General features: G+C 49.4%; 1 protein-coding gene and 1 non-coding gene across 5 annotated transcripts in view; one reads left to right on the top strand and one right to left on the bottom strand.

The window, feature by feature from the left end:
* The window catches only part of FKBP6 (FKBP prolyl isomerase family member 6 (inactive)), a 35,533-nt gene extending 12,795 nt beyond the window's left edge, over window positions 1-22,738 (bottom strand). The window contains exons 1-8 of one of the 4 annotated variants that reach the window (XM_003934118.3): window positions 22,395-22,738; window positions 22,189-22,306; window positions 21,418-21,507; window positions 20,525-20,727; window positions 19,100-19,219; window positions 10,094-10,288; window positions 9,511-9,620; window positions 7,997-8,089 (exon numbers count right to left, since the gene is read on the bottom strand). In XM_003934118.3, coding sequence (XP_003934167.1) covers window positions 7,999-8,089; window positions 9,511-9,620; window positions 10,094-10,288; window positions 19,100-19,219; window positions 20,525-20,727; window positions 21,418-21,507; window positions 22,189-22,306; window positions 22,395-22,451 — 984 coding nt within the window. In that variant the 5' untranslated portion in view covers window positions 22,452-22,738 and the 3' untranslated portion in view covers window positions 7,997-7,998. Of the gene's footprint in view, window positions 1-7,996; window positions 8,090-9,510; window positions 9,621-10,093; window positions 10,289-19,099; window positions 19,220-20,524; window positions 20,728-21,417; window positions 21,508-22,188; window positions 22,307-22,394 lie in introns of those variants that run through there. The other 3 variants (XM_010344631.1, XM_003934119.3, XM_039460721.1) reach the window with 3 other exon arrangements.
* On the top strand, window positions 11,750-11,860 carry LOC120360429 (U6 spliceosomal RNA). Its single transcript, XR_005576928.1, has one exon. It is a non-coding gene; the product is annotated as a U6 spliceosomal RNA (small nuclear RNA).
* Window positions 22,739-24,925: the final 2,187 nt, after the last annotated feature.

Here is a 24,925-nt window from a genome sequence, read left to right as displayed (position 1 = left end):
CCAGCCGGGGCAATAAGAGCTAAACTCTCTCTATCAAAAAAAACACCAAAAAACAAAAAGAAAGAAAAAGAAAAAAAGTTAATTACAAAAATATATTTAAATAAGTCTTTATTGAGGACTCAGAAGAGTCTCACTGGATGCATGAAGTAACTTTTAGAGACTCAATACTAGATAGCTCTTAATCTCTTTGGGAAGAAGGGGATCAACCAGATTCCCTGCCTAGGCCCAGTCACATACCGTGAGAGATGATGATCTGCTCCTGCGGTTTCCTGGCAACTGAGCAGGACGGCCGGGTCTCAGGAAGGCTATTTTGGAACCAGGGAACCCCTGGCCCCAGAGGCCTCCTGTGGCCTCAGGCTGGCTCTGGGCTGAGGGTCCGCTGCTCCAGGGCTCGCCTCAGATCAAACCCCAGAATCTCAGCCACAGGAGTGTGCCCGCCACAGCCTGGCCTTCACTTCCACTGGGGCCTCCTGGGAGCTGCTCTGACTATCCAGAAGACCTTGTTTTTAGTCTGCTGAGATCCTGTTTCCCCAAGGCTGGCCAGGCAGCAGGGCTGAGTCCTCCACAGCCCAAAGGCTCCAGCTTCTCTTAAATGGGGAAAGCAGAGGAGAGGGAATTTCCTCAACCTCTGTGAGAAGGATAAAAATGCATGGCCACTCCCGGGTCACACACCACCTGAACAAAGCAGCTGAATATGTTTAAGGCTTCAGGCATCATCTGGGGGTGTAACATTTCAAATCTAATGAAGACACTCGGTTGTTTATACACACGTAGGCCTCCTCAGGGAAAGGGTCCTGATTCTCTAAGGTTTACTCCTTCCCCAGTCTGAGACGGAAATGATCATTTCTCCCTCACAAGAATGTCGGAAAGGTTAAATGGGTTTACAGACATGATAAAGCACTACAGACATGGAGTAACACTCCCACTCTGGGACCACATGGCGATGGACTGGCTCTTTAGTCGTCACTACATGGGATTCTAGCAACATGCCAGTATCTCTTGAGCTGGACATCATTTTGCTGTTACGGGGTCTGTGGCCAGAGAGAAGCAGGTGGACTGCGACACAGGCAGAAATATTTCTTTGGTCTCTACCCACTTCGTGGCACACAGGTCCTAAAACCCCCAGAATCTCTGAAATGATGGGCGTTTCTCTGTATGCTAACAGCATGAGTGGTGGCTGGGGATTCTTGGACAGCCTCAGAATGGGGGCTGGTTGCCAGGGGAACCAGCTATGGGACTAAGGGAGGGGCTGAAGCAGCCTTCAATTGGCAATCGCCAATGGCCAACCATTCAATCAATCGCACCAGAAAGAACAGGGCTCAGAGCGCTTCGGGGTTGCTGACCACGTGTGGGTGCTGGCACGTCCTGTCCCTCACACCTGTCCTGTGCACCTTCCCACTGGCTCATCTGTATCCCTTTTTTTTTTTTTTTTGAGACAGGGTCTCACTCTGTCACCCAGACTGGAGTGCAGTGGCACCATCTGCAGCCTCGACTTCCCAGGCTCCAGCAATCCTCCCATGTGAGCCTCCCAAGTAGCTGGGACTACAGGCATACGCCACCACATCCAGCTAATTTTTGCATTTTTGGTAGAGAAGGAGTTTCACCATGTTGCCCAGGCTGGTCTTGAACTCCTGACCTCAAGCAATCTGCCCACCTTTGCCTCCCAAAATGCTGGGATTACAGGCCTCAGCCACCATGTCTGGCCCATCTGTATCCTTTTAAAAATCTCTGTAATAAACTAGTGACTGTAAGTAGGTGTTTCTGAGTTCTGAACGCCATATTCCCAATGACTCAACCCAAAGGAACAGGCATGGGAACCCCTGATGCATATCCAGTTACTCAGAAGCACGGGTGAAAACCTGGAATCGTGACTGGAGTCTGCGCTGGGGACAGTCTTGTGGAACTGAGCCCTTAACCTGAGGAGTGTGCACTAAGTCCGAGTACAGTCAGAGCTGTCATGCAGGACAGAGCTGCTCTCAGAACTGGTGGGTGTGGGGAAAACCCGTACACGTCTGGTGTCAGAAGTGAAGAGTTCTGCAAGTCCCGAGTGCTGGGAATGAGAGGACAGAAGGAAACGGGCCTCCCTGCGCTACAGGGAGGACGTGGGCGGAGTCACAGAAGGAAACCCGGGCTTTAGGTTGTTACTGTTAAAGCTGGAGGTTGAGCACATGGGGGAATCTTAACACTATTCTCTTTAGTTATATAAGTTTGAGATTTTTTCAAACTATAAAGAAGAGAGGGAAAATGTAGTATTATGAAAAAGAGAAATCTGAGAAGAGCTCATAGATTTAAAAATTTGATTGCTGAAATGAAAATGGAAGAGTTGGAAAATTAAGTACATTTCACAGGGAGGAAAAAAAAGACTTTAAGGAGACAAAACAGAGGATCCCTGAAGGAAGGCCGACTTGCGAGCAGCAGGTGTCCCAGAACAAGACGACAGGAAGGAGGAAAAGATGTGATTAAGGAACTAATACAGAGGAATAAAAAGCTTAAGCCTCAGCCGGACGCGGTGGCTCAAGCCTGCAATCCCAGCACTTTGGGAGGCTGAGGCGGGTGGATCCCGAGGTCAGGAGATTGAGACCATCCTGGCTATGGTGAAACCCCGTCTCTACTAAGACACAAAAGATTAGCCAGGCATGGTGGCACACACCTGTAGTCCCAGCTTCTCAGGAGGCTGAAGCAGGGGAATTGCTTGAACCCGGGAGATGAAGATTGCAGTGAGCCAAGATCATGCCACTACATTCTAGCCTGACACCAGAGTAATAATCTGTCTCAAAAAAAAAAAAAAAAAAAAAAAAAAGCTTAAGCCTCTAGAAGGGATCTATCTAAAGGACTTGAGCAACAGGGTGCACCTGGACATGCCATTGTGTAATTTTAGATGAATTAAGAATATATAGATATGACCAGGTGCTATGGCTCAAGCTTGTATTCTCAGCACTCAGAAGCCCACGGAGGGAGGATCACTTGAGCCTAGGAGTTCCAGACCAGCCTGGGCAACATGGTGAGACCCTGTTGCAACAACAAACAAACAATTAGCTGGGCACACTGGCACGTGCCTGTGGTCCCAGCTGCTCAGGGGGCTGGGACGGGAAAACTGTTTGAGGAGGTGGAGGCTGCAGTGAGCTATGATCGCACCACTGTAGCACAGCCTGGGTGACAGAGCATGACTCTGTCTCAAAAATAAATAAAAACTAAGTGGAACACAAGAGATACTCTCTTTAGCTATCTGAAGCCAAGAACATCAGTACTGCATGTCTTAGTTTTGTTACAATAATCTAATAGAGGATCTACAAGTAGTAATAAGAGAGGAAAGAGATTATATTATAGCAGAAAGTCAACAGATAAATGTCCAAAACATAAATCAAGAAATGGCAATAGAAACATAGCATTTAGCCCTGTGGAAGACTCCCCAGAAGAAAGTGATGTTCAAATCGGGTTCCCCTGTGCATACGCGGTGTTTGACTCTGGCTCTATCATTTAGGAGTTCTGTAACCTTGGCAATTACATAGCTTCTTCATGCCTAAATCCATCAACTGTAAAACGGAGATTGTATCGACGGTACGCAGATCTTACTTTAAAAAACATGAACACACGTAAAACATGTAGAATACCTGGCATTTACAATGTGATTAATAAAAAAAATTTGAACCAAAACTAATAAAAATACACTAAGAAAAATGTAATAAATGGTAGGCAATACTAGCAAAACAACCTAGAAGAAAATGTCACGATAAACCAAGAGCACAAGAATGGAAGCCGTGCCGAGGTAAGCCCACGGTGTGGGGGTCAACTCACCCTGCGCCCTTGGTCCTGCCACATAACCCAAGACTCCCTCAAGTTCTGCCCACCCCTCATGGAGCTTTTCCCGACACTCCTGGTACATGGGGACAAGCCCTGGACTCGTGACTCTGGCCCCTGCCCACCCACCTCTGTTAGCAGATGGCCGACACGCCACTAAAGCCTGCTCTCCTCCACAATCAACAGCTGAAGGTCAGGGCACCTTCAGACCCTCGGGCACTACAGTCACGCTCCCTCAGGTAAGCTCTGCTTTGTCGTGAGAACTCATCCTGTCGGCTCCAGATGGGGGGCCGCACCCTCCTGCTGCCTCTCTGCTCCTGCCAGTAGGTTCGCCTCCAGGCTGCCCAGGAGTCGCAGACCTCTCATTCAGACACCTGCTGCCTGACGGACCTGCCCCTTCGGCCTCTCAGAGCAGCTCAGCTGTGGCTAGGTCTTCCTCTCCTCTATGATGCCCTACAAAATGCCACCCACATTCTGAGGAGGCCCCAAATGAAGGGACAATAACAGGACCTCTCGCAGCTCCCTCCCGGCCCATCCCCCAGGCCTGGCTCAGCAAAGCCTCTCTGATCAGGGGCCCTCGCCCACAGCCCACTCTAGAACCCTCTGATTTAATGGACTTGTGTTGCTGTCCCTGTTTAGACCCCCAGTCCCTGCAGGGCAGGGCTGCAGAAGTGGCACTGGACCTCTCTCCACATGCCACATAGCATCCTGAGTGCCCAGCGACAGTCAGCAACCCACACGGATGGCGGAAGGAGACAGTGAGGAAGGCAGGCCACGTGGGGCAGGGCAGGGCTTTCCCTGGTTCAGAATGCTGTTTCCTCTGGCAGCCCATTCCTTGAAGTTGGTGGGTTTGGGACCAGCAGGCAACACAATCTTTGTCTGCTCTGGAACTGGTCTCTCCTGCTACTCCTTTGCCTCAGGTGATGTTCCTTGATGCTAAGCATGGGACGTAGTATTTCATCTGGGCTGGATGCCTTGGGAATGGCAGCTGCTACCTCTACCTTGAAGGTCTGCAATTGCCTGATGGTAAAAAGGACCCGGAAGGCGATCTAATTTCTCCCATCACCAACCTCTCAGGGCCCTCCAGCTCTGCTTGGACAGACCCTGACAGGGACTGCACCAGCGCCCGAGATGCCCCACAGCGCTGTGGAACACAGCGGAGAAGCCTGGGACAGACGCTTCCCCAAGGCCACTCCCCCAACGCAGTCAAAGTGCTCCCTTCCCACTGTGTACCCCACGGCGGGGTGACTCTCGCCAGCTCCTGTGACTAGCGAATCTCCTATCAGGCCAGATTCTCTCTTCCCGTTGTGTTGGCTCACTGGTCCTGACCTTTGGAAACCACAGAACGAATTTCACCTGCTGTTAAGGTAACCACTCACATGGCTGAAAATAGCTCTAGAGCTCCTTTTACAGCTCCTTTCCAGACACAGTCAAGTGATCACAAGGGGGTGGTTCTCAGATACCAGCACGTCAGGATAGGAAGGATGAGACACAAACTCCCATCCATGGGGCTTTACATACCCCCAGTCAGGCCAGGATTTTTCAAACTGGAGTTATGGTTGGGACAGGAAGAAGAGGGACGTGTGGGGTACAGGACTCTCCATTAGAGGGGAGGCTGTAGAAAGGGACGCGTGGGCACTCCCTACGGACGGAGAAGACAAAGCCGAGGGGAGACCCAGTCCCTGAGGCCCTCAGAGCTGCCAGGCCACTGTCTGCCCAAGGACTGCCCAACCCCTCCCCAGCTCTGTGAGCCACTCCCAGGACGACTTCTGCAAATCTTTTTTTTTTTTTTTTTGGCTGATGCTAAAGATGGGTTTCTGTCCTTGGCAATAGCAAGGGTACTGACAGCCAGTCCCAGAGCCGGCCCGGAGGATGTTTTATGAGAGGCTGGTCTACCACTTTGACTAGTTCACGCTTAGTCCAACCAACACTTCCTGAGCACCAATCGTGTGCCAGGCATGGCTCCAGATGCTAGAAAATACAAAGATGGAAAAGGCATGCTGTCTGCCATAGCCAGAGGCTTAGAGCACATACATAAGAAAACACTCATTCTACCAGAAGTGAGCTTCCAAGTCAGTGCTATCTAACCTCTAAGCTAAAATTGTCTTAGGCCGGGTGCAGTGGCTCACACCTGTAATCCCAGCACTTTGGGAGGCTGAGGCAGATGGATCATCTGTGGTCAGGAGTTTGAGACCCGCCTGACTGATATGGTGAAACCCCATCTCTACTAAAAATACAAAAATTAGCCAGGCGTGGTGGCTCACACCTGTAGTCCCAGCTACTTGGGAGGCTGAGGCAGGAGGACTGTTTGAACCTGGGAGGTAGAGGTTGCGGTGAACCAAGATCTCGCCACAGCACTCTAGCCTGGGTGACAGAGGGAGACCCAGCCTCAAAAAAATGTGCTGGTTAGTGACAACTAGATTGTCAAGAAGACCGGATTTTTAGCTTCTTTAAAAAGACTAGGTTACAAATACCACCACCACAACAAGAAAACAGGGAGCAGGGAGAGCAAAGACACAAAAGCTAAAACCGATCGCAACCTCGACAGCAGTGGCAATGTGACAGTCAAGGCTACTTCAGAACACAAACGCAGTCATTGCTGACGGTAAGACCGATGCCCGAGTCGGACACATGGGGAACCATCCCAAGGTCAGTAGCTCCAGTCCTACAGACTGAAGAGGCTGGGAGGTCAACGTGACGGAGAGGAAGCCTGCCACCCAGCTGGGCTGCCCACGCCGTGGTCTGGGATGGACCCTGGCAGAACAGGACTTGTGGGGTCATGGTCCAGAATGTCTGGTCAACAGTTACTGCCCTTCATTTTGACTGGATACCACGAGTGGCTAAACCAGGGAAGACCCCGGGCTCCTGTCTCCGTTCCGAAGACCCGAGAAGACGTACTCCCAAGGCCCCTGAAAGACTGAAAGCCAGCGCTCACAGGGCCAGCATCGGTGACACAGGCAACACTAACCTGTGATGCTGATGGGCGCATCTCAGCGTGCAGATAGCAGTTTATGGACCGCTGTGAAAATGTCTGGGATGAACAGGCCTTTCATTGCCTCCTCCCTGAAAGCCCCTTTTGCAGGGAGATGAGGGAAGCAACAGAGGAGAGGTTTATCACCACGAGCCCGTCCGGCAGCTGCTTTCTTGTTCCTTGTTTAACTTCTCTCCAGAGAGCAGAGTTATCGGTGCAGCTAAGCAGGTGTTTCAGGCAGGTGATTTTGTTTCCATTACTTTTATTAAATAGCAGACCAGACTGGAGGGTTATCTCACGCACTTGGGAACCCCCGCCCCGTGCCTGCCAAATAACGAGGTGTGTGCTCGGGAGGAGTGTTACATTCTGCTCCCTCTTGCTTTCGGCATCTTCAAATCTCTAACTATAATAGGAAGCAGAATTTAAGAGCTGCAGCCCAGCCCTACCCTGCGACACCCGGATCTTGTCTGCTTTAGTAATGTGTTAGAGAAACAAGTCAAGTTGGAGGCTTTCGAGTTCTCAGGAAGAAGCAGATGAAGAGAAGCCTGACACGCCAAAGCCCAGCTACACCAACCATCACACTAATGACTCTGCTCATAGTCTCATGTTCCAAGCAACTGCAAGGAGACTTTCACAGCAAACATGGAAAGAAAGTTTTTGAAAAATAAATTTAGGCTGGGCGCCGTGGCTCACGCCTGTAATCCCAACACTTTGGAAGACCAAGGTGGGCAGATCACCCACCTCGAGGTCAGGAGCTCGAGACCAGCCTGGCCAACATGGTGAAACCCCGTCTGTACCAAAAACACAAAATTAGCTGGACGTGGTGGCGCGTGCCTGTAATCCCAGCTATTTGGGAGGCTGAGGCAGAATCGCATGAACCTGCGAGGCAGAGGTTGCAGTGAGCCGAGATCGCACCACTGCACTCCAGCCTGGGCTACAGAGTGAGACTCTGTCTCAAAAAATAAATGAATAAATAAATGAATGTAAAGCTCAAGGCCCCCTTGACCTATACACTGGACTTGCAGGTCTGGGTGAACTTCTGTCTCACGGAGAAGGCAGGCCCGCAGCACGTGCATTCTGCACTACAGTTGTGTTGCTCGCCACAGCAGGGAACCGTCCCAGCCCTCGCCCGGCCTCAGCTGCTGACAGCCACCACTCTCTCGGGGGCTGGGGAGAACAGCACGCGTCTCCATCCTGAAGCCTGTGTGCCACTGGCCCTTTGATTACCTTCAGCTTTCTCCTACTGTAGAGCCATCGCCACAGGGAGCGAACATGCGGTGACACATTTCTTTCTCTTTATCCGTGTAGTCCTTGTAATAGCTGGAGAGAGAAATACACACTTGTTAGAAGAGGTCTGTGTTTGGAGGCAGTGACATCTGGTGGCTACAATTTTCCACTCACGTCCAGAGACACTGAAAATTCATCAGGACTCAAACTGAACTGGGAGGGATGAAGGTAAACTGGAGAGGTGGGGAGGCAGGGAAAGCTCCCAGAGCCGGCCCAGGAGCCAGGCCACTGGATAAGAGGCCGGTAAGGGGAAAGGATAGCTACCCCGAAGGGCAGGTGCCTCTGGCCATGAGGCTCCAGGCTGAGTCTCACCAAGTGACCCCCTTACCCTCAGCAGCCTCTAACCTCTCCTGGTTTTCTCACTGAAGAATGGCCAGAGCCCCAAATTTCTGTATCTAACCTGACAGGACACTTTTAAATACCAGAAAGGAAATTGCCAGCAAGTCCTAAAAGACCAGAAGGGTGACCACTGGATCCAAACCTAAGAGATACTCACACCTCAGACACCAACACCAAGCAAGCTTTAACTAGCAATCTGGACGGAATGTTTAATAAAGTAGAGAATTTATTGCTGAAGAAAACATAATGAAGAGTCATGGATCTATTACCAAGTGATGGAATTACAGGTGACTCCTATTTATACAGACATTTTCAAGGTTTTCTATTAACAAACACGAAACTTCCATAATGAGAAAAAATTACATTACTAAAAGACTGCTGTGCTTAGTCATGCGAGAGACAAGGAGGTGAGTCTATGGGTATGAGTCAGACCCGAAAGGTGTTTCCTGTCACACCAGGACCAACCGGGGGCCTTTCCTCACTTGGTCAGGGAGCAGTGGTTCTCGGTGGAGTACATGGGGTAAGGCGCACCGGAAGACTCTTTAAAAGTGTCACCACAGTGGCTCACGCCTGTAATCTCAGCACTTTGGGAGGCCGAGGTGCAGGGGTCACCTGAGGTCCGGAGTTTGAGACGAGCTGGTCAACATGGCAAAACCTGTCTTTCCTAAAAACACAAAAACTAGCCAGGCATGGTGGCACATGCTTGTCATCCCAGCCACTCGGGAGGCTGAGGCAGGAGAATTGCTTGAACCTGGGAGGTGCAGGTTACCGTGAGCCGAGATCGTGCCATTGCACTCCAGCCTGGGTGACAGACAGGGACTCCATCTCAAAAAAAAAAAGTGACATCCTCCTGCTTCTCTAAGGGGTGCTTATTTTCGGTAGGGGAAACAGAAAGATGGGCAACGATGGAGGCGTGAGGTCTGGCCGTGTGTCCCACCTGCTTGCTGGGAACTGCTGCTGCAGGGCACCACCGAGCACTTCAGAAACCCAGCTGTGGAGGGGCTGCCTCCTCATGCCCTGGGCACCACCACCAGACCGTCGCCTACCCTGGTGGGCAGACCAGAGTCCCAACCACATCTATCTCCCCTCCTCAAGCTCCTGCAAACACAGCTCACCTGGCCAGTTTCTTCAGCTCGTTATTGATGTCATGATTGAAGGGCTGCTCCTTCTGGGCTCGAACTAGATAATCCCGGGCCTTCTGATACTCGGTCAGAAGAAGACAAGCCTGTCCCAAGGAAAGAGCTTTAAAAGCACAGAAAAGGCCGCATTTAGCCAGGCGCTGTGGCTTATGACTGTAATTCCAGCACTTTGGGAGGCCAAGGCGGGCGGATCAGCTGAGGTCAGGAGTTTGGGACCAGCGTGGCCAAAGCGGCGAAACCCCGTCTCTATAAAAATACAAAAATTAGCTGGGCCTGGTGGTGCATGCCTGTAATTCCAGCTAGTTGAGAGGCTGAGGCAGGAAATTTGCTTGAACCCAGGAGGTGGAGGTTGCAGCGAGCCAAATTTGCGCCACTGCACACTCCAGCCTGGGTGACAAGAATAAAACTCCATCTCTCTCTCTCTCTCACACACACACACACAGACACACACACACACACACACACACACACACACACACACACCTCAAAAGAGCTGAGTTGAGCACTGCTACCACTTTTTCCTGGGTATTTGTTCCCAGGTCACTGGCTTCCAGCTCACCTGTCCACACCTGAAGAGGGCCTTAGCATTCTTTGGGTCGATGATCAGAGCCTGCTCTCCATAGCGCAGGGCTGTGATGGGTTGGTCTAGCTTCAGGTATGTAAGGGACAGGTTCAGGAAAATAAGAAGCTTGGCAGCCTTTGTGAGGTGCTGCTCTTCAGGGGGTGCAGCTCGCCGGCACAGGAGCAACAGGGCCTGTGGAGAGGGAAGGCAGGCAGACTGTCAAGAGTAACAGTCTATGTACAAAACCCCAAAGCATCCACACACAAAAACGATCAGAGCTAACAATCAGCTCTACCAGGTTGCAAGACATAAGATCAACATAAAGTCAGCTATAGTTCTATGCGCTAGCAACGAACAATCCAAAAATGAAATTAAGGAAACAACTCGATTGACAATAGCATCCAAAAATACACTAAGTAGCAATAACCTTAAATCAAAGACTTGCACACTGAAAACTACAAAATGTTGTTGAAAGAAATTAATGATGATCCAAATAAAATGGAAAAACAACTCATGTTCATTAACTGGAAGACTTAAAGTGGTCATATTTCCCCAACCGGTCAACATATTCATGCAACCCTACCAAAATTTCGACAGCCTTTTTTGTAGATACAGACAAGCTGATTAGATAATTCATACGGAGACTGGGCAAAGTGGCTCATGCCTGTAATCCTAGCACTTCGGGAGGCTGAGGCGGGCGGATCACCCGAGATTGGGAGTTGGGGACCCAGTTGGCCAACATGGTGAAACCTTGTCTCCACTGAAAATACAAAAATTAGCCAGGCAGGGTGGCAGGTGCCTGTAATTCCAGCTACTTGGGAGGCTGAGGTGGGAGAATCACTTGAACCTGGAAGACAGAGGTTGTGGTGAGCCAAGATACCACTGCACTCCAGCCTGGGTGACAAGGTAAGACCCCATCTCGGGGGGGAAAAAAAAAAAGTAATACGGAAACTCAAGGGACCCTGAATAGCTAAAATACTCTCGAGAAAAAACAAAGCTGGGGAACTCATATTTCCCAATTTCAAAACTTACTAAAAGACAAAAAGCAAAAACAAAACTTCCTAAAGCTACAGTAATTAAGCCAGCGTAGCACTAGCATAGCTTAAGTACAGATATGCAGATCCATGAAATCCAACAGAGTCCAGAAATAGATTTATATATCTACAGTCACATGACTTTCAATAAGGGTGTCCAGATCATTCAATGAGAGAAAAGAACTGTCCTTTCAACAAATAGTGCTGGGATGAGAGGCTATCAACATACAGAAGAATGTTTACCTTACACTATATGCAAAAATTAACTAAAGTAGGCAGGGCACGGTGGCTCACACCTTTAATCCCAGCACTCTGGGAGGCCGAGGTGGGCGGATCACCTGAGGTCAGGTGTTCAAGACCAGCCTGACCAACATGGTGAAACTGGGTCTCCCCTATAATTACAAAACTAGTCAGGTGTGGTAGTGTGCACCTGTAACCTCAGCTACTGGGGAGGCTGAGGCAGGAGAATCTTTTGAACCCGGGAGGCAGAGATTGCAGTGAGCCGAGATTGTGCCATTGGACTCCAGCCTGAGCAACAAGAGCAAAACCGTCTCAAAAAAAGTAAGACAAAAATTAACTGTAGTGGAGCATAGCCCCAAAAGAGTTAAAACTCAAGACTCTGCTCGCCTCAGCAGCACATATACTAAAAGCTGGAAAAACAGGAAGAAGATCAGCACGGCCGCCGTGCAAAAAGATGACATGGAAAATTCGTGAAGCATTTACTTTTTTAAAAAAAAAACTATCAGACTTAGAAGAACACATAGATGTAAATTTTTGTGACCCTGGATTAGAAAATGGTTTCTTAAACACAAAAAGCAAAAATAACCAAATAATTAAGACTTCCTCAAAATTTAAAACTTTTGTGTTTCAGACATTACCAAGAAAATGAAGAGACAGCATAGAGCTTTTGCAAATCCTTTATTTGATAAGGGACTAGTATCCAGAGCACGTAAACAATATTTACTACTCAATATAAAGACAAGTGACCCAACTTTCAGATATGCATAGAATCTGAATATTTTTCCAAAGATAGACAAATAATCATTAAATCTATGAAAATATGTCCAATGTCATTAGTCATCTGGGAAATGAAAATCAAAACCACAGTGAGATACCACTTCGCACCCAGTAGGATGGCCCTCACTTTAAAAATACAAAACGAGTGTTGGTGAAGAAGTGGAGAAATTGGAAGCTTCGCACATCACTGGTGGGAATGTGAGATGGTACAGCTGCTGTAGAAAATGGTTTGGCAGTTCCTCAACAATGTTGACAGTTCCCACACAAACCCGCAATTCTACTCCTAGGCACATACCCAGGAAAACTGGAAACATTCGTCCCCACGAGAACTTGTACATAAATGCTCACTGCATCAGCCATCATAATCACGACGTGGAAACAACCCACGTGTCCAACTGTTGAATGGACAAACAGCACAGCCATTTGATGGAAGAGCAGCCTTGCAAAAGAATGAGGGGCCGGGCGCGGTGGCTCACGCCTGCAATCCTAGCACTTTGGGAGGTTGAAGTAGGCAGATCATCTGAGATCGGGAGTTTAAGACCAGCCTGGCCAACATGGCAAAACCCCGTCTCTGCTAAAAATACAAAACTTAGCCAGGTGTGGTGGCGGGCGCCCATAATCCCGGCTACTTGGGAGGGTGAGGAAGGAGAATTGCTTGAACCGAGAGGTGGAGGTTGCAGTGAGCTGAGATCATGCCACTGCACTCCAGCCTGGGCAACAGAGAGATACTCCGTCTCAAGAAAACAAAACACAGAATGAGGTTTGTATATGCTACATGGATGAACCTTGAAAACATGCCAGGTCAAAGGAGCCAGCCACAGAATAGCACATATTTGGCAATTCTACATAAATGAAGTGTCCAGAACAGGCAAATCCATAGAAACAAAAGAGAACAGGGATTATCTGGAGGCAAAGAATTACAAGTCTCATTTTGGGGTGAAGATGTTCTGAATTAGACAGTGGGGATGGCTGCACAACCTTGTGAATCTACCAAAAACCACAGAAGTGGACACTTCATCTTTTTTTTTTTTTTTGGGGGGGTGGGGGGACAGGGTTTCACCATGTTGGCCAGGCTGGTCTTGAACTCCGGACCTCAGGTGATCCACCTGCCTCAGCCTCCCAAAGTGCTGGGATTACAGGCGTGAGCCACTGCGCCCAGCAGAATTGGACACTTTAAAAGCACACATTTTATGGTATGTGAATTATATCTCAACAACAAAAAAATAGTAAAACAAAAAGTGGATGAAGAAGGCAGACCCTGTACTCCCTGGGACCTCGTTTGGAAGGTGCAAGTAGAACGGAAGAACTGGAAGGCCAGTTCCATAACGACAGCACTTTGGGAGGCTGAGGCGGGTGGATCACCTGAAGTCAGGAGTTTGAGATCAGCCTGGCCAACATGATGAAACCCCATCTCTACTAAAAATACAAAAGTTAGCTGGGCATGGTGGCACGCGCCTGTAATCCCAGCCACTTGGGAGGCTGAGGCAGGAGAATTGCCTGAACCTAGGAGGCGGAGGTTGGAGTGAGCCGAGATCGCGCCATTGCACTCCAGCCTGGGCAAGAGAGAGAGAGGCTCTGTCTTGAAAACAACAACAGAACAAGCAAGCAAGCAAGCAAACAAACGAAAGAACCGGCAGGTGTGTCAGGAGATGGCTGCACAGCAGAAAAGTCATGAGCCTTCCTTGGTCTTCCTTCTCTAAGCTCTGGGCGTTCACTAGGCAAGTTTCCACCCACTGTCTCCACACCTTCTGAGTGGATTCAGCTCCTGTTCACGCCAGCCAGAACCTCAGGCCTGAACCCTGCTCTCGTACCTAAATGAAATTGTGACGCAAGTTGTCACCTGGAAACAGTCTTCTACAGGTCCTGCTCACCTGGCCATTCCCATGAGTAATCAAAATGGAAAGCAACGTATTTCTTTCCCAGTTATGCCTTGGTTTAATTTTTTATCTCAGACCAGGAAGTTTCAAGTAATTCCATTCTTCTGTTTCTTTGATCACTTATATATAAAATCGCATCAAGTCTAACCATTTGTTTTGTGGAAGGACTTGCAGAGCTTTTTCTACTTGCACAATTCACAGCTGCTGTAACACATTCCTGGATCCTGTTAACAGGTTTAGCCACAGCTCGCCCAGCTCAGTGGCCAACATGAAACAGATCCCCATGAAAGTGAAGGTTGCCGTCTGACCTGTCCTGCGCACAGAGGTGTGCTGGTACATGGTGAACGGCCAGCTCTCGGGGGGAGGCGGAGCCCTGCTTTGTAGCACTTGCCTATTCCTATGCTGTAAATATTTCTACCAGAGCCGATTTCAAGCTTCCAAAGTGACATTGACTAGGGCACACAACTTCTGAAAATTTTACAACTGAAATTTTGAGTTTTCACGAGCTCCAGCACAACTACTGGCTCTTCCCCAAATATGACTTTTATCAACTCACTCTGCCTCAGTGGTTCCCTGCCATCCACTTCATCTACTCCAAATTCATCCACATCTATTTGAATGTCTTCCTGAATCTGGCCACCTCCTATTACCCGCTATTCCTTAGATATAAAACATGTTTCTGACTAGGAAGCTACCGACTGTGCCCTGAATAGGCTCTGATCACTTCTGTACCTTTGCTCATCTTTTTTCCTGCTGAGGGTTTATGGCAGAACGGACAAGACAGCTCTCTGGGACCTTTTAGAAGGCCACTAACTCCATTCATGAGGGTTCCATCCTCATGACCTCATCACCGCCCAAAGGCCCCTTCTCCTAACACCATCACATCAATAATTCGGTTTCAACATACAAATTCTGGAGAGACACAAACATTCCGAACACAGATATTGGTGAGCAGTTTGAGCTGCATTTTCTCTCCCCAACTAGATTCAAATCCCTCGAAAGCATGAACCCCAATACTTCTTGTGTGATCCAGACAGGGCTGAGCGAAAGGCTGGAGACGCAGGAGAGCTCAGTCAATGTCAGCCTGCTGCTCCGGAGACTGAGAAACGTTCCACTGGGAAGAGACACGCAAAACCCGTGGCTCAGCAAGGCAGGCTTCACACGCAGGCCTACTTTCTCCAGCCCTGAGGGACTAAGACAGGTGGTACTCCAACATGAGCAAAGGACGGATACCAAAGCCAAGGGGTCAGAGCGGGCGGCAGTGTGATGACTGACTCGGCAGAGTGGTGCCAATGTAAAAGGGACTGATCTGCCCCTCAGAGCCTGGAGAGCCCTAGGAACCGATGGAAGCAGGAGGTCGAGCTATCTGGTGGCGCTGAGTAAAGGCGGTCAGGTCAAATGTTCCCCCTACTCACTGCCCCTAGGTGTCCAGATGGCCTCAGGAATCACAAGGTCTACTTTCTGGGAAAATGGAACCAAAGAGGCCCTTGATTAGGAGTCAGACTGGAGCAGATGGCAGGAAGGTGGTATGCTGGTAACTGGGCTACGAAAGGGAACGTCAATCGCAGACAGTGAGAACCTCTGACCCAGAATGCTGGTGCCTCGGCATGCACACGGGGCAGAAAGAGGACTCGGTGGACACGGGGGCAACACCTACGTACTCCGACATGTGCAGTCTCTCTCTGACCACACTGCCACCTGCCGTGGCAAGCACCTGGCATTTCCCATCAGCTCTGTGATGTCTCTTTCAAATCTTAGTGGTCAAAGATCACCAGCCGGCCAGGCGCGGTGGCTCAAGCCTGTAATCCCAGCACTTTGGGAGGCCGAGGCGGGTGGATCACGAGGTCGAGAGATCGAGACCATCCTGGTCCACATGGTGAAACCCCGTCTCTACGAAAAATACAAAAAATTAGCTGGGCATGGTGGCGCGTGCCTGTAGTCCCAGCTACTCAGGAGGTTGAGGCAGGAGAATTGCCTGAACCCAGGAGGCGGAGGTTGCGGTGAGCCGAGATCGTGCCATTGCACTCCAGCCTGGGTAACAAGAGCGAAACTCCGTCTCAAAAAAAAAAAAAAAAAAAAAAAGATCACCAGCCATTTGAGGAAAGCCTCTGTGAAACAAGTGGCCTCCTGTCTCCCAGCAGTGGCTATCCCTTTCTTCAGAGTAATGGGACTATATATTTTTTTGGCCAGGAACAGGTACAACCGGAATACAGATACCCGTGAGCCTTCTTTGCAGCTAGGCAAGGCCCGGAGAACAGGTTCTGGAAAACGTAATTCAGCAGAAGTGTCATGTGACAAGAGCCTTCCTTAACAGAGCGGCACGTGCCCCCAGCCTTTCTTCCCTTCTGCTGCTAGAACTTAGAGACCCTCATCCTGGACCACGAGGCCAGAGTCCCACCCTCGAAATGAGAACTGGGTATGTGAAAACATCTGGAGCAAAGCCACCAACCGGCCCTGGCTTGCATGCCTCTAGCCTTTCACGAGTGAGAAATAAACCACCTTTAGGTTGTTGACAAACTTAGTGCAAAAGGACACAGACCCCAATATATAGAAAAACCAGAAGAAGAATGAGATTAAATGATAATTAACAGTCTAAAGAGATAAAATAATATATGCAGGAAACAAGAACAGAATGCTGGGGAGGAGAAGAACAAGGAGGCCCTCCATTTTCTAAAATTAATTTTTTTTGTAGAGATGGGATCTTGCTATGGTGCTCAGACTGATCTTTAACTCCTGGCTTCAAGCAATCCTCCCACCTTGGACTCCCCAAAGTGCTGGGATTATAGGTGTGAGCTACCACACCCCTGGCCCCCCAATTTTTAAATGAAAAATTCACCAAAGCGGTAGCAAAAAGTCAAGGAAAGCTTCCAGACAATGAAACAAACAGGAAAAAAGATGAAAAGATGGAAACTGGGAAGGGGAAAGAAAAAAAAAAAAAAAAAACCAGTCAGAAGCTCAATGCAGGAGCTCTGACAACAGGAGTTCCAGATAAAGAGGGTGGAGGGAACGAGAGTAAATGATCAAAGAAATAACTCAACAAAGTTTCCCTCCCAGAGTGAAGGAACAGTTTCCTGAAAAGATACACTCATGGGCTCAACAAAAATTAAATACACACACAAAGGCACGTCACTGTAAAATTTAGGAATACTGGGAAGAAAACATTTTCATCTCTAGAGCGGAAAAAATAGGTCACATGGAAAGAAATAGAATCTTAAGCGGTAGTAAGATTTTTTTTTTTTTTTTTTAAGATTTTGAGATCAGAACTATAAAGACATTTTTTTTTTTCCCTGCCCCCTCTCTCTCTCCCAGAGAGTTTCAGTCTTGTTACCTGGGCTGGAGTATAATTACATGGTCTTGGCTCACTGCCCTCTCCACCTCCTGGGTTCGAGCAATTCTCCTGCCTGTCTCACGTGTAGCTGGAATTACAGGCATCCACCACCATACCTGGCTAATTGTTGTATTTTTAGTAGACATGAGGTTTCACCACGTTGGCCAGGCTGGTCTCAAACTCCTGATCTCAGGTGATCCACCTGCCTCGGCCTCCCAAAGTGCTGGGACAGGCACGAGCCACCATGCCTGGACAAAAGACTTCTTGATAACAACACTAGACAAATATATATTTAAATAACTAGAATATTTTAGACATACATCGACATACTCTCTTCAAATAAAGGAGTAAGCTGAGAAAAAAACCTGGAAATCCACTAGCATTACAGGGGAGCCCCACCACAAGAGCTGTGCAGCGGGCCCCAGGGGGAGTTCCACCTGAAGATGCATCGTTTGGTCACCTGGCAGGAAGGAGGGAGGGGAGAAAAGCCTGGTGCTTGTGTTACGTTAAAAGGTTTCCCTTTATGTCTCCTTGGCTAGACCCTTGTTAATGCAGACACCGTTAGCTCATGGGAAGCTGCAAAGATGTCATTCTTTAATTAGTACTCTGCTGCTTTGAATGAATTGGGAGGTTCTGTGAGGAGAAAGGGGAATAGATATTGGGTGACAGGGTTAGCCACATTTGGCTTATGTGAGTATGTTTCAGAGAGGGCATACATGTGTGTGTATGGTTTTTTTCTTTTTTTTTGAGACAAAATCTTGCCCTGTCGCCCAGGATGGAGTGCAGTGGCGAGATCTTGGCTCATAGCAACCTCCGCCTCCTAGGTTCAAGCGATTCTCCTGCTTCAGCCTCCCAAGTAGCTGGGATTACAGGCTCCCATCACCATGCTGGCTAATTTTTATATTTTTAGTAGAGACAGGATTTACCAGGTTGGCTAGGCTGGTCTCAAACTCCTGACCTCAGGTGATCCACGGGCCTCTGTGGGGCATGAGGGTTTTTTAAAATGAGATTTTTCCTTTTTTTGCTCACCTTCAACTGTCTTGATCGAGTTATAAAAATGAGATTTTTCCTTTGGGAGGCCGAGGCGGGTGGATCACGAGGTCGAGAGATCGAGACCAACCTGGTCAACATGGTGAAACCCCGTCTCTACTAAAAATACAAAAAATTAGCTGGGCATGGTGGTGCGTGCCTATAATCCCAGCTACTCAGGAGGCTGAGGCAGGAGAATTGCCTGAACCCAGGAGGCGGAGGTTGCGGTGAGCTGAGATCTCACCATTGCACTCCAGCCTGGGTAACGAGCGAAACTCCGTCTCAAAAAAAAAAAAAAAAAAAAAAAAAAAAAAAATGAGATTTTTCTTAATGGCTGCTCATGAAGAGTAGGGAGAGACAGAAAAATCTATGCGTTTTATACAGGATCTAAACCCACACTTAACTTTCTTTTTTTTTTGAGACGGAGTTTCGCCCTTGTTACCCAGGCTGGAGTGCAATGGCGCAATCTCGGCTCACCGCAACCTCCGCCTCCTGGGTTCAGGCAATTCTCCTGCCTCAGCCTCCTGAGTAGCTGGGATTACAGGCACCCGCCACCATGCCCAGCTAATTTTTTGCACTTTTAGTAGAGACGGGGTTTCACCATGTTGACCAGGATGGTCTCGATCTCTCGACCTCGTGATCCACCCGCCTCGGCCCCCAAAGTGCTGGGATTACAGGCTTGAGCCACCGCGCCCGGCAACTTTCAAAGCATTCTCACCTTTTTATATCTCACTTTGGCATCGTAGAAACGATTTTGGCGGAAAAGGTGGTTGCCAAACTCCCGTTCTGTAGCTGCCACTTTAAGGACCTTCTGAAGTGGAAACTGGTCTTGTTGCTCCTGAGGATCAGAGACAGGAATACTCAGCAAGGAAACCAAAAGCCCCAATACTACAGTGGAAATGTTAGTACGCGTGAGCCAGGAGTTCGAGACCAGCCTGGGCAACACAGTGGGAACACGTCTACTCTCTTTGTGTGTGTTTGTCTGTGTGTGTGTGTGTGTGTCTGTGTGTGTGAGAGAGAGAGATGGAGTTTCACTCCTGTCTCCCAGGCTGGAGTGCAATAGTGCAATCTCAGCTCACCACAACCTCTGTCCAACCGGTTTCAAGCGATTCTCCTGTCTCAGCCTCCTGAGTAGCAGGACTATTCTTAGTACTGCAGAGATGGGGTTTCACCATGTTGGAAAGTCTACTTCTTTAGTCTTCCCCCAAAGGTCTCTGAGGAAGAATTAAAAATGATGGACCGTGCAGAGAAGTCAGCGCTTGAAACCACCATTTGGCCACCAAGCACTGAACAGGTCTTGGTTTGCTTAGGGCCCTGGTGGTCTTTATGGTCACAATGTTCTACCCTGGCCGTCTGAGTCACCTATAGAGCCTCTTTGGTCCCGGCCCCACCCCCACAGATCTTAAATCAGGGCACCGCAGGTGGGACCAGGCATCTGCAAGAAACTCTAATCTTTGGAAGGATAGAAAAGGGTGAGCTCCCTCACTTAAGAGTGCCGATAGTTTATCTGGGGAGACACCACGTGAAGATACAAAACCTGGGATGAACATCTAAGGCCACACAGAGAGTCAGCGTGAGCAGCATGATAAAGACAGTGCATGCGACTGCTGACGGGGTCGGAGCCTGCGTCTACGTACGGGACAGGGTTAAATGAGGAGGAGGCAAGACTTCCGTGGTGAGGACAGTGGCCACACATCCCAGTTTGCCTGGGACTGTCCCAGTTTACACCCGATGTCCTGGGTAACCCCTCCGGTTAACAGCCCCCTTTACTCCTACCTGTGCTGGGCTGGACAATCAATTATCCAGTCACCCTAGTCATAAGCTACCAATGCCTGCCTTACTGGAAACCAAACGATGATGAAAAGCAAGTGTTCACTGTCTCACAGGGAGAATCAGTTCAAAACACTAATCCTTAAACTCACAGCCTTACCTTGCCCCAGCACATTCATCTACACGAGAGCCATTGCAGAGACAAACGCAGACTAGGAAGCAGAGGAACGCCACTGCCACCACCGTGCAGGAGCTGCGGGGGACCCTGGGGCAGACCGTCAACAGCAGGGGCAGGCTATCTAGAAGAATTACCAAGAACACCAACCCACTGGCCTCTCTCTAAAGTGCTGACATCTGTGCTCTTGGAACTTACAGCTGAGAGAGCACAAAACTTGTCCGACTCAGCAGAATCTAGGAAGTCAAGCAGCTCAATCTCGAACAGGACGGTGGTGTCTGGGGGGATCAGGGGAGGGCAGCCCAGTGTTCCATAGGCGTAGGTTGGTTTGAAGAGAAACCTGGCCAGCTCTCCTCTCCGCATGCTCAGAAGGCCCAGCTCCATGCCCCACAGAGTAATATCTGTAAGAAGGGACAAAGACAATAGCTGAAGCTTGCTCAGTAGCCTGCTCAATGCTATCGCTTTTTCCCCCTGTAAGTCAGCGGTACTCTGGCCTCCATGTCTCTCTCACACAGTCCCCTCTTCCTGCAATGTCTTCCTCCTTAGCCGGTGCTCAGCTCCTACTCACAGAAATTTTATTCGAACTTCAGGGCTCAGCTCAAATGCCCCTCTTCCAGGAAGCCTTCCCTGAACCTCCCAGCTGGAATTGATCATGTCTTCATTAAGCACACTCACAACACTGCTATTACCTCCCAGGCACTATCCAGTTCTACTAAGCGAGCCGAGTACAGGCCACTCTCCTCCATTACACTGTGAAGTCCTTAAAAGTAGAGATGTTCTAATCTCCTGAGTACATCCTCTCTTTTCGCCATGTATTGTGGGAAGTAAGCATTAGATCGATTTTTACTTAATAAATGAACGAAGAAACATTCCAATGGTTAAAGTCAGAGTGCAAAGATACCTTCCCCATGAAGCCATCTCTCAAATACCCAGGTCTCAAGGGGAGAGAACATGGCTGCTTTACCAAAATCCAGCCTCAGCAAACCCAACTCAAATAATCTATGCTCTGACCAGTCTTCCCAGCCTGAAGCATCGTGCCTCATCTCGCCCCTAAGCAATCCCATCTTTTCCAGGTCCCAGGCTGAATTTACCCTCTCCAAGTTTCATTAGCTTAGGAGTTCTCCTATGGCAATTAGAATCAAAGGGTCTGTCCATGTGTTCCAGGTATCCCGAGTATTTTACTAGAATAGAAAAAAAAAGAATGTAAGCAAAATGGACCCAAAACACCCACGCCTTCATAATGTCTTCTCTCATTATCACACAGAAACAATGCGATCAGATAAGCTTAAAGTTGTCTAACACCCCGAGGTACAGGAATCAATCTTTCTGCATTTTGGGTGTCTGCCCTTTGGCTCAGAGGCTCGAGAGCTTCAGGGAGACATCATGCTGAGGGACATAGAGGTCCCTGGTTTTCCTAAAAAAAAAAAAAAAAAAAAAATCAGGCCAGAAGTAGCGGCTCACACCTAGTAATCCCAGCTGCTGGGGAGGCTGAGGGGGGTCGATCGCTTGGGTCCAGGAGTTTGAGACTAGCCTGGGCAACAACACAGAGGGTCCCCCATCTCTACAAAAATATTAAAAATTAGCCGGGCATGGTGGATCGCACCTGTAAATCCCTTACTTGCGAGGCTGAGGTTGGAGAATCGCTTGAGCCCAGGAGGTGGAGGCTGCAGTGAGCCTATGATCGTACCACTGCACTACAGCCTGGACAACTGAGCAAGACCCCCTCTCAAAAACAAAATACAAAAATCCACTTCAAACAAAGCATTTTCAATCCCAATTAATGCTTTTTAAAAACGTGATCTCTCTTGCCCCAACAGAGTGTGATGACATGGATCCTGCCGACAAACCACCCCAGGACATACCTAGCACCGTAGCATCTGGTGCCACCAGGTCACCAGCTCCCTCACGGATGACATCCTTCAGCACGCCCCGGTCCCCGGAAATGTCCAGCATCCTCTGACTCAACCGTTCGTAGGGGGACTAGTGGAGAATGAAAGCCAGGCCTCAGAGCCGCGCACCCACCCGACCACCCCTTGGCATCGACGCCCCAAAGCGCCCAGGCCCTCACCTGGCCCGGGGCATCGTCCCCTTCCAGGACTCCCTGGTTTAAGGCGCTTCCACCCATGTCCTTGCTGCCCTCCCTGTGGCGTAAGCCTTCAGCCTGGTGTGCCCTGCTGCCTGCCCTGCTGCCCACCCTGGCTGCGACTCTGTTGGGGGGGGGCAGTCACTAAGGCCCTTTTATACCCTGCAGACCCTTCCTGACGGTGGCATTCCATTCTGGGTCCACGAGAACGCACTCATCACTCCGTTCCAACCGCCACCAACGGCCCTGGCCCTCGTGAGTTCTGGAACTACAGAGACCACGTGCTACTGTGCGAGCTCGGGCCTGTAATGGGAGCATACGGGACAAGACGGAGCATGCGCAGGGGCGCGAGGCGGGGCACGTAACGGGAGCGCGCAGGGCATGATGGGGCAAGCGCGTGGGGCGTGGCTTTACGTGGAGTACGTAATTGGAGCGCGGGGCATGATGGGGCATCTAACTGGAGCCTGCGAGGCATAATTGGACACGTCCGTGGGGCACGCAATTGAAGGGGCACGTAATTGGAGCCCGGGGCATGATGGGGCACCTAACAAGCACAGAGGGCATGATGGGATACGTGCAGCGGCGCGAGACTGGGTACGTAACGGGAGCGCGTGGGGCATGATGGGGCACTTAAGGAGCACGCAGAGCATGATGGGGCACGGGTGCGAGGTGGGGCACACAGCGGGAGCACGTGGAGCATGGTGGGCACATGGCGAGGCGGGCAGGGCAGAGAGAAGCACTTTTGGAACATGTGGCAATACTGCCGCCCTCGAAGGAGCCCGCGGAGTGGCTGCGTGGTGGGGCACGTGGGGCAGCTTCAGGAAAAAGGACGCAGCGTGTGATTGCAGGGCAACCTGGTGAGGATACAAGAGGCACCTGCCACCGGCAGGGTTCAGGCCTCCCAGCGGTGAGTTACATCCACCTTTTTCCACCTTCTCTCTTCCATTAACACGATGGACATTTAGGCCCAGACGAGACGTTGATTGATTGATTGACAGAGGCTTGCTCTGCGGCCAGGCTGGAGTGCAATGAGGGATCTCAGCTCACTGCAGACTCCACCTTCTGGGTTCAGGAGATCCTCCTGCCTCAGCCTCCCGAGTAGCTGGGATTACAGGAGTGCACCACCAGGCCCAGCTAATTTATGTTTTCGTTTTTAATTTTCTGGAAAGATGGTTTGTGGCTTTGTTGCCTAGGCTGGTCTTGAACTCCTGGCTCCAAGTGATCCTCTGGTCTTGGACTTCCAAAGTGCTGGGATTACAGCTGTAGGCTACAGCCAGCTTTCAGTACTGCCGCATTGGTGGTTGTTTCCAACACATGAAATGAGGAGGATACATTCAAACCATAGCAGTATATTATGACCATAATATTCATTAACTGTTTAATAGGCTGGGCGCAGTCAGGCACAGTGGCTCACACCTGTAATCCCAGCCCTTTGGGGGTCCGAGGTGGGTGGATCACTTGAGATCAGGAGTTTGAGACCGTCCTGGCCAACATGATGAAATCCCATCTCTACTAAAAACACAAAAAATTACCTGGGCGTGGGGCAGGCGCCTGTAATCCCAGCTGCTTGAAAGGCTGAGGCAGGAGAATCACTTGAACCCGGGAGGCGGAGGTTGCAGTGAGCCAAGACTGCGCTACTGCACTCCAGCCTGGGCAACAAGAGTGAGACTCTGTCTCAAAAAACCAAAGAAAACCTGTATAACAGAGTGTCGTTGAATTTCTAAACATTGAAAAGACTTCACATTTTTTTTTTAAAGCTCACGATTATTAAGTGAAAGAAACCAGACACAAAAGAATACGTTTTATATGATGCTGTTTATGTGAAATTCAAAAACAGGCCACATGACAACATGGTAATAAGGACAGTTGCTGTCCTCGTTAGGAGTTATGACTGAGAGGAGGCTGGAGGGAGCTTTCTGGAAACACTCTACAGCTTGCTCTTGAGAGTACCTGTACAGACATCAAGTATTTATCAAGCTGTGTGGTTAAGATTTGCACACTTGTATATGTTATACCTTGATTTAAAAAAATCTAAATAAGGCCAGGCTCAGTGGCTCACACCTGTAATCCCAGCACTTTGGGAGGCTGAGGTGGGAGGATTGCTTGAGGTCAGGATTTCAAAACCAGCCCAGACAACAAAGCAAGACAGACCTGTCTCTACTAAAATAAATAGTAGAACAGAAAAATTTAAATATAGAGATGGAACCATCATCTGCCAGTTTGTATTAGAAAAAAGAGAGCGGGGAAGACTGGGGCAGTAAGGCTCACGCCTGTAATCCCAGCACTTTGGGAGGCCAAGGTAGGAGGATTGCTTGAGCCCAGAAGTTGGAGACCAGCTTGTGCAACAAAGCGAGACTCAGTATCTACGAAAATTTTTAAAAAAATTAGCTTGCCGTGGTGGCATGCACCTGTAGTCCCAGCTACTCAGGCAGCTGAGGTGGGGGGATGTTTTGAGCCTGGAAGTCAGACGCGGCAGTGAGCTGTGATCGCCCCACTGCACTCCAGCCTGGGCAAAA

This window comes from Saimiri boliviensis, chromosome 20 (assembly GCF_048565385.1).
Source record: "Saimiri boliviensis isolate mSaiBol1 chromosome 20, mSaiBol1.pri, whole genome shotgun sequence".
NCBI lineage: Eukaryota > Metazoa > Chordata > Mammalia > Primates > Cebidae > Saimiri > Saimiri boliviensis.
This window is presented reverse-complemented; position numbering and strand designations above follow the sequence as displayed.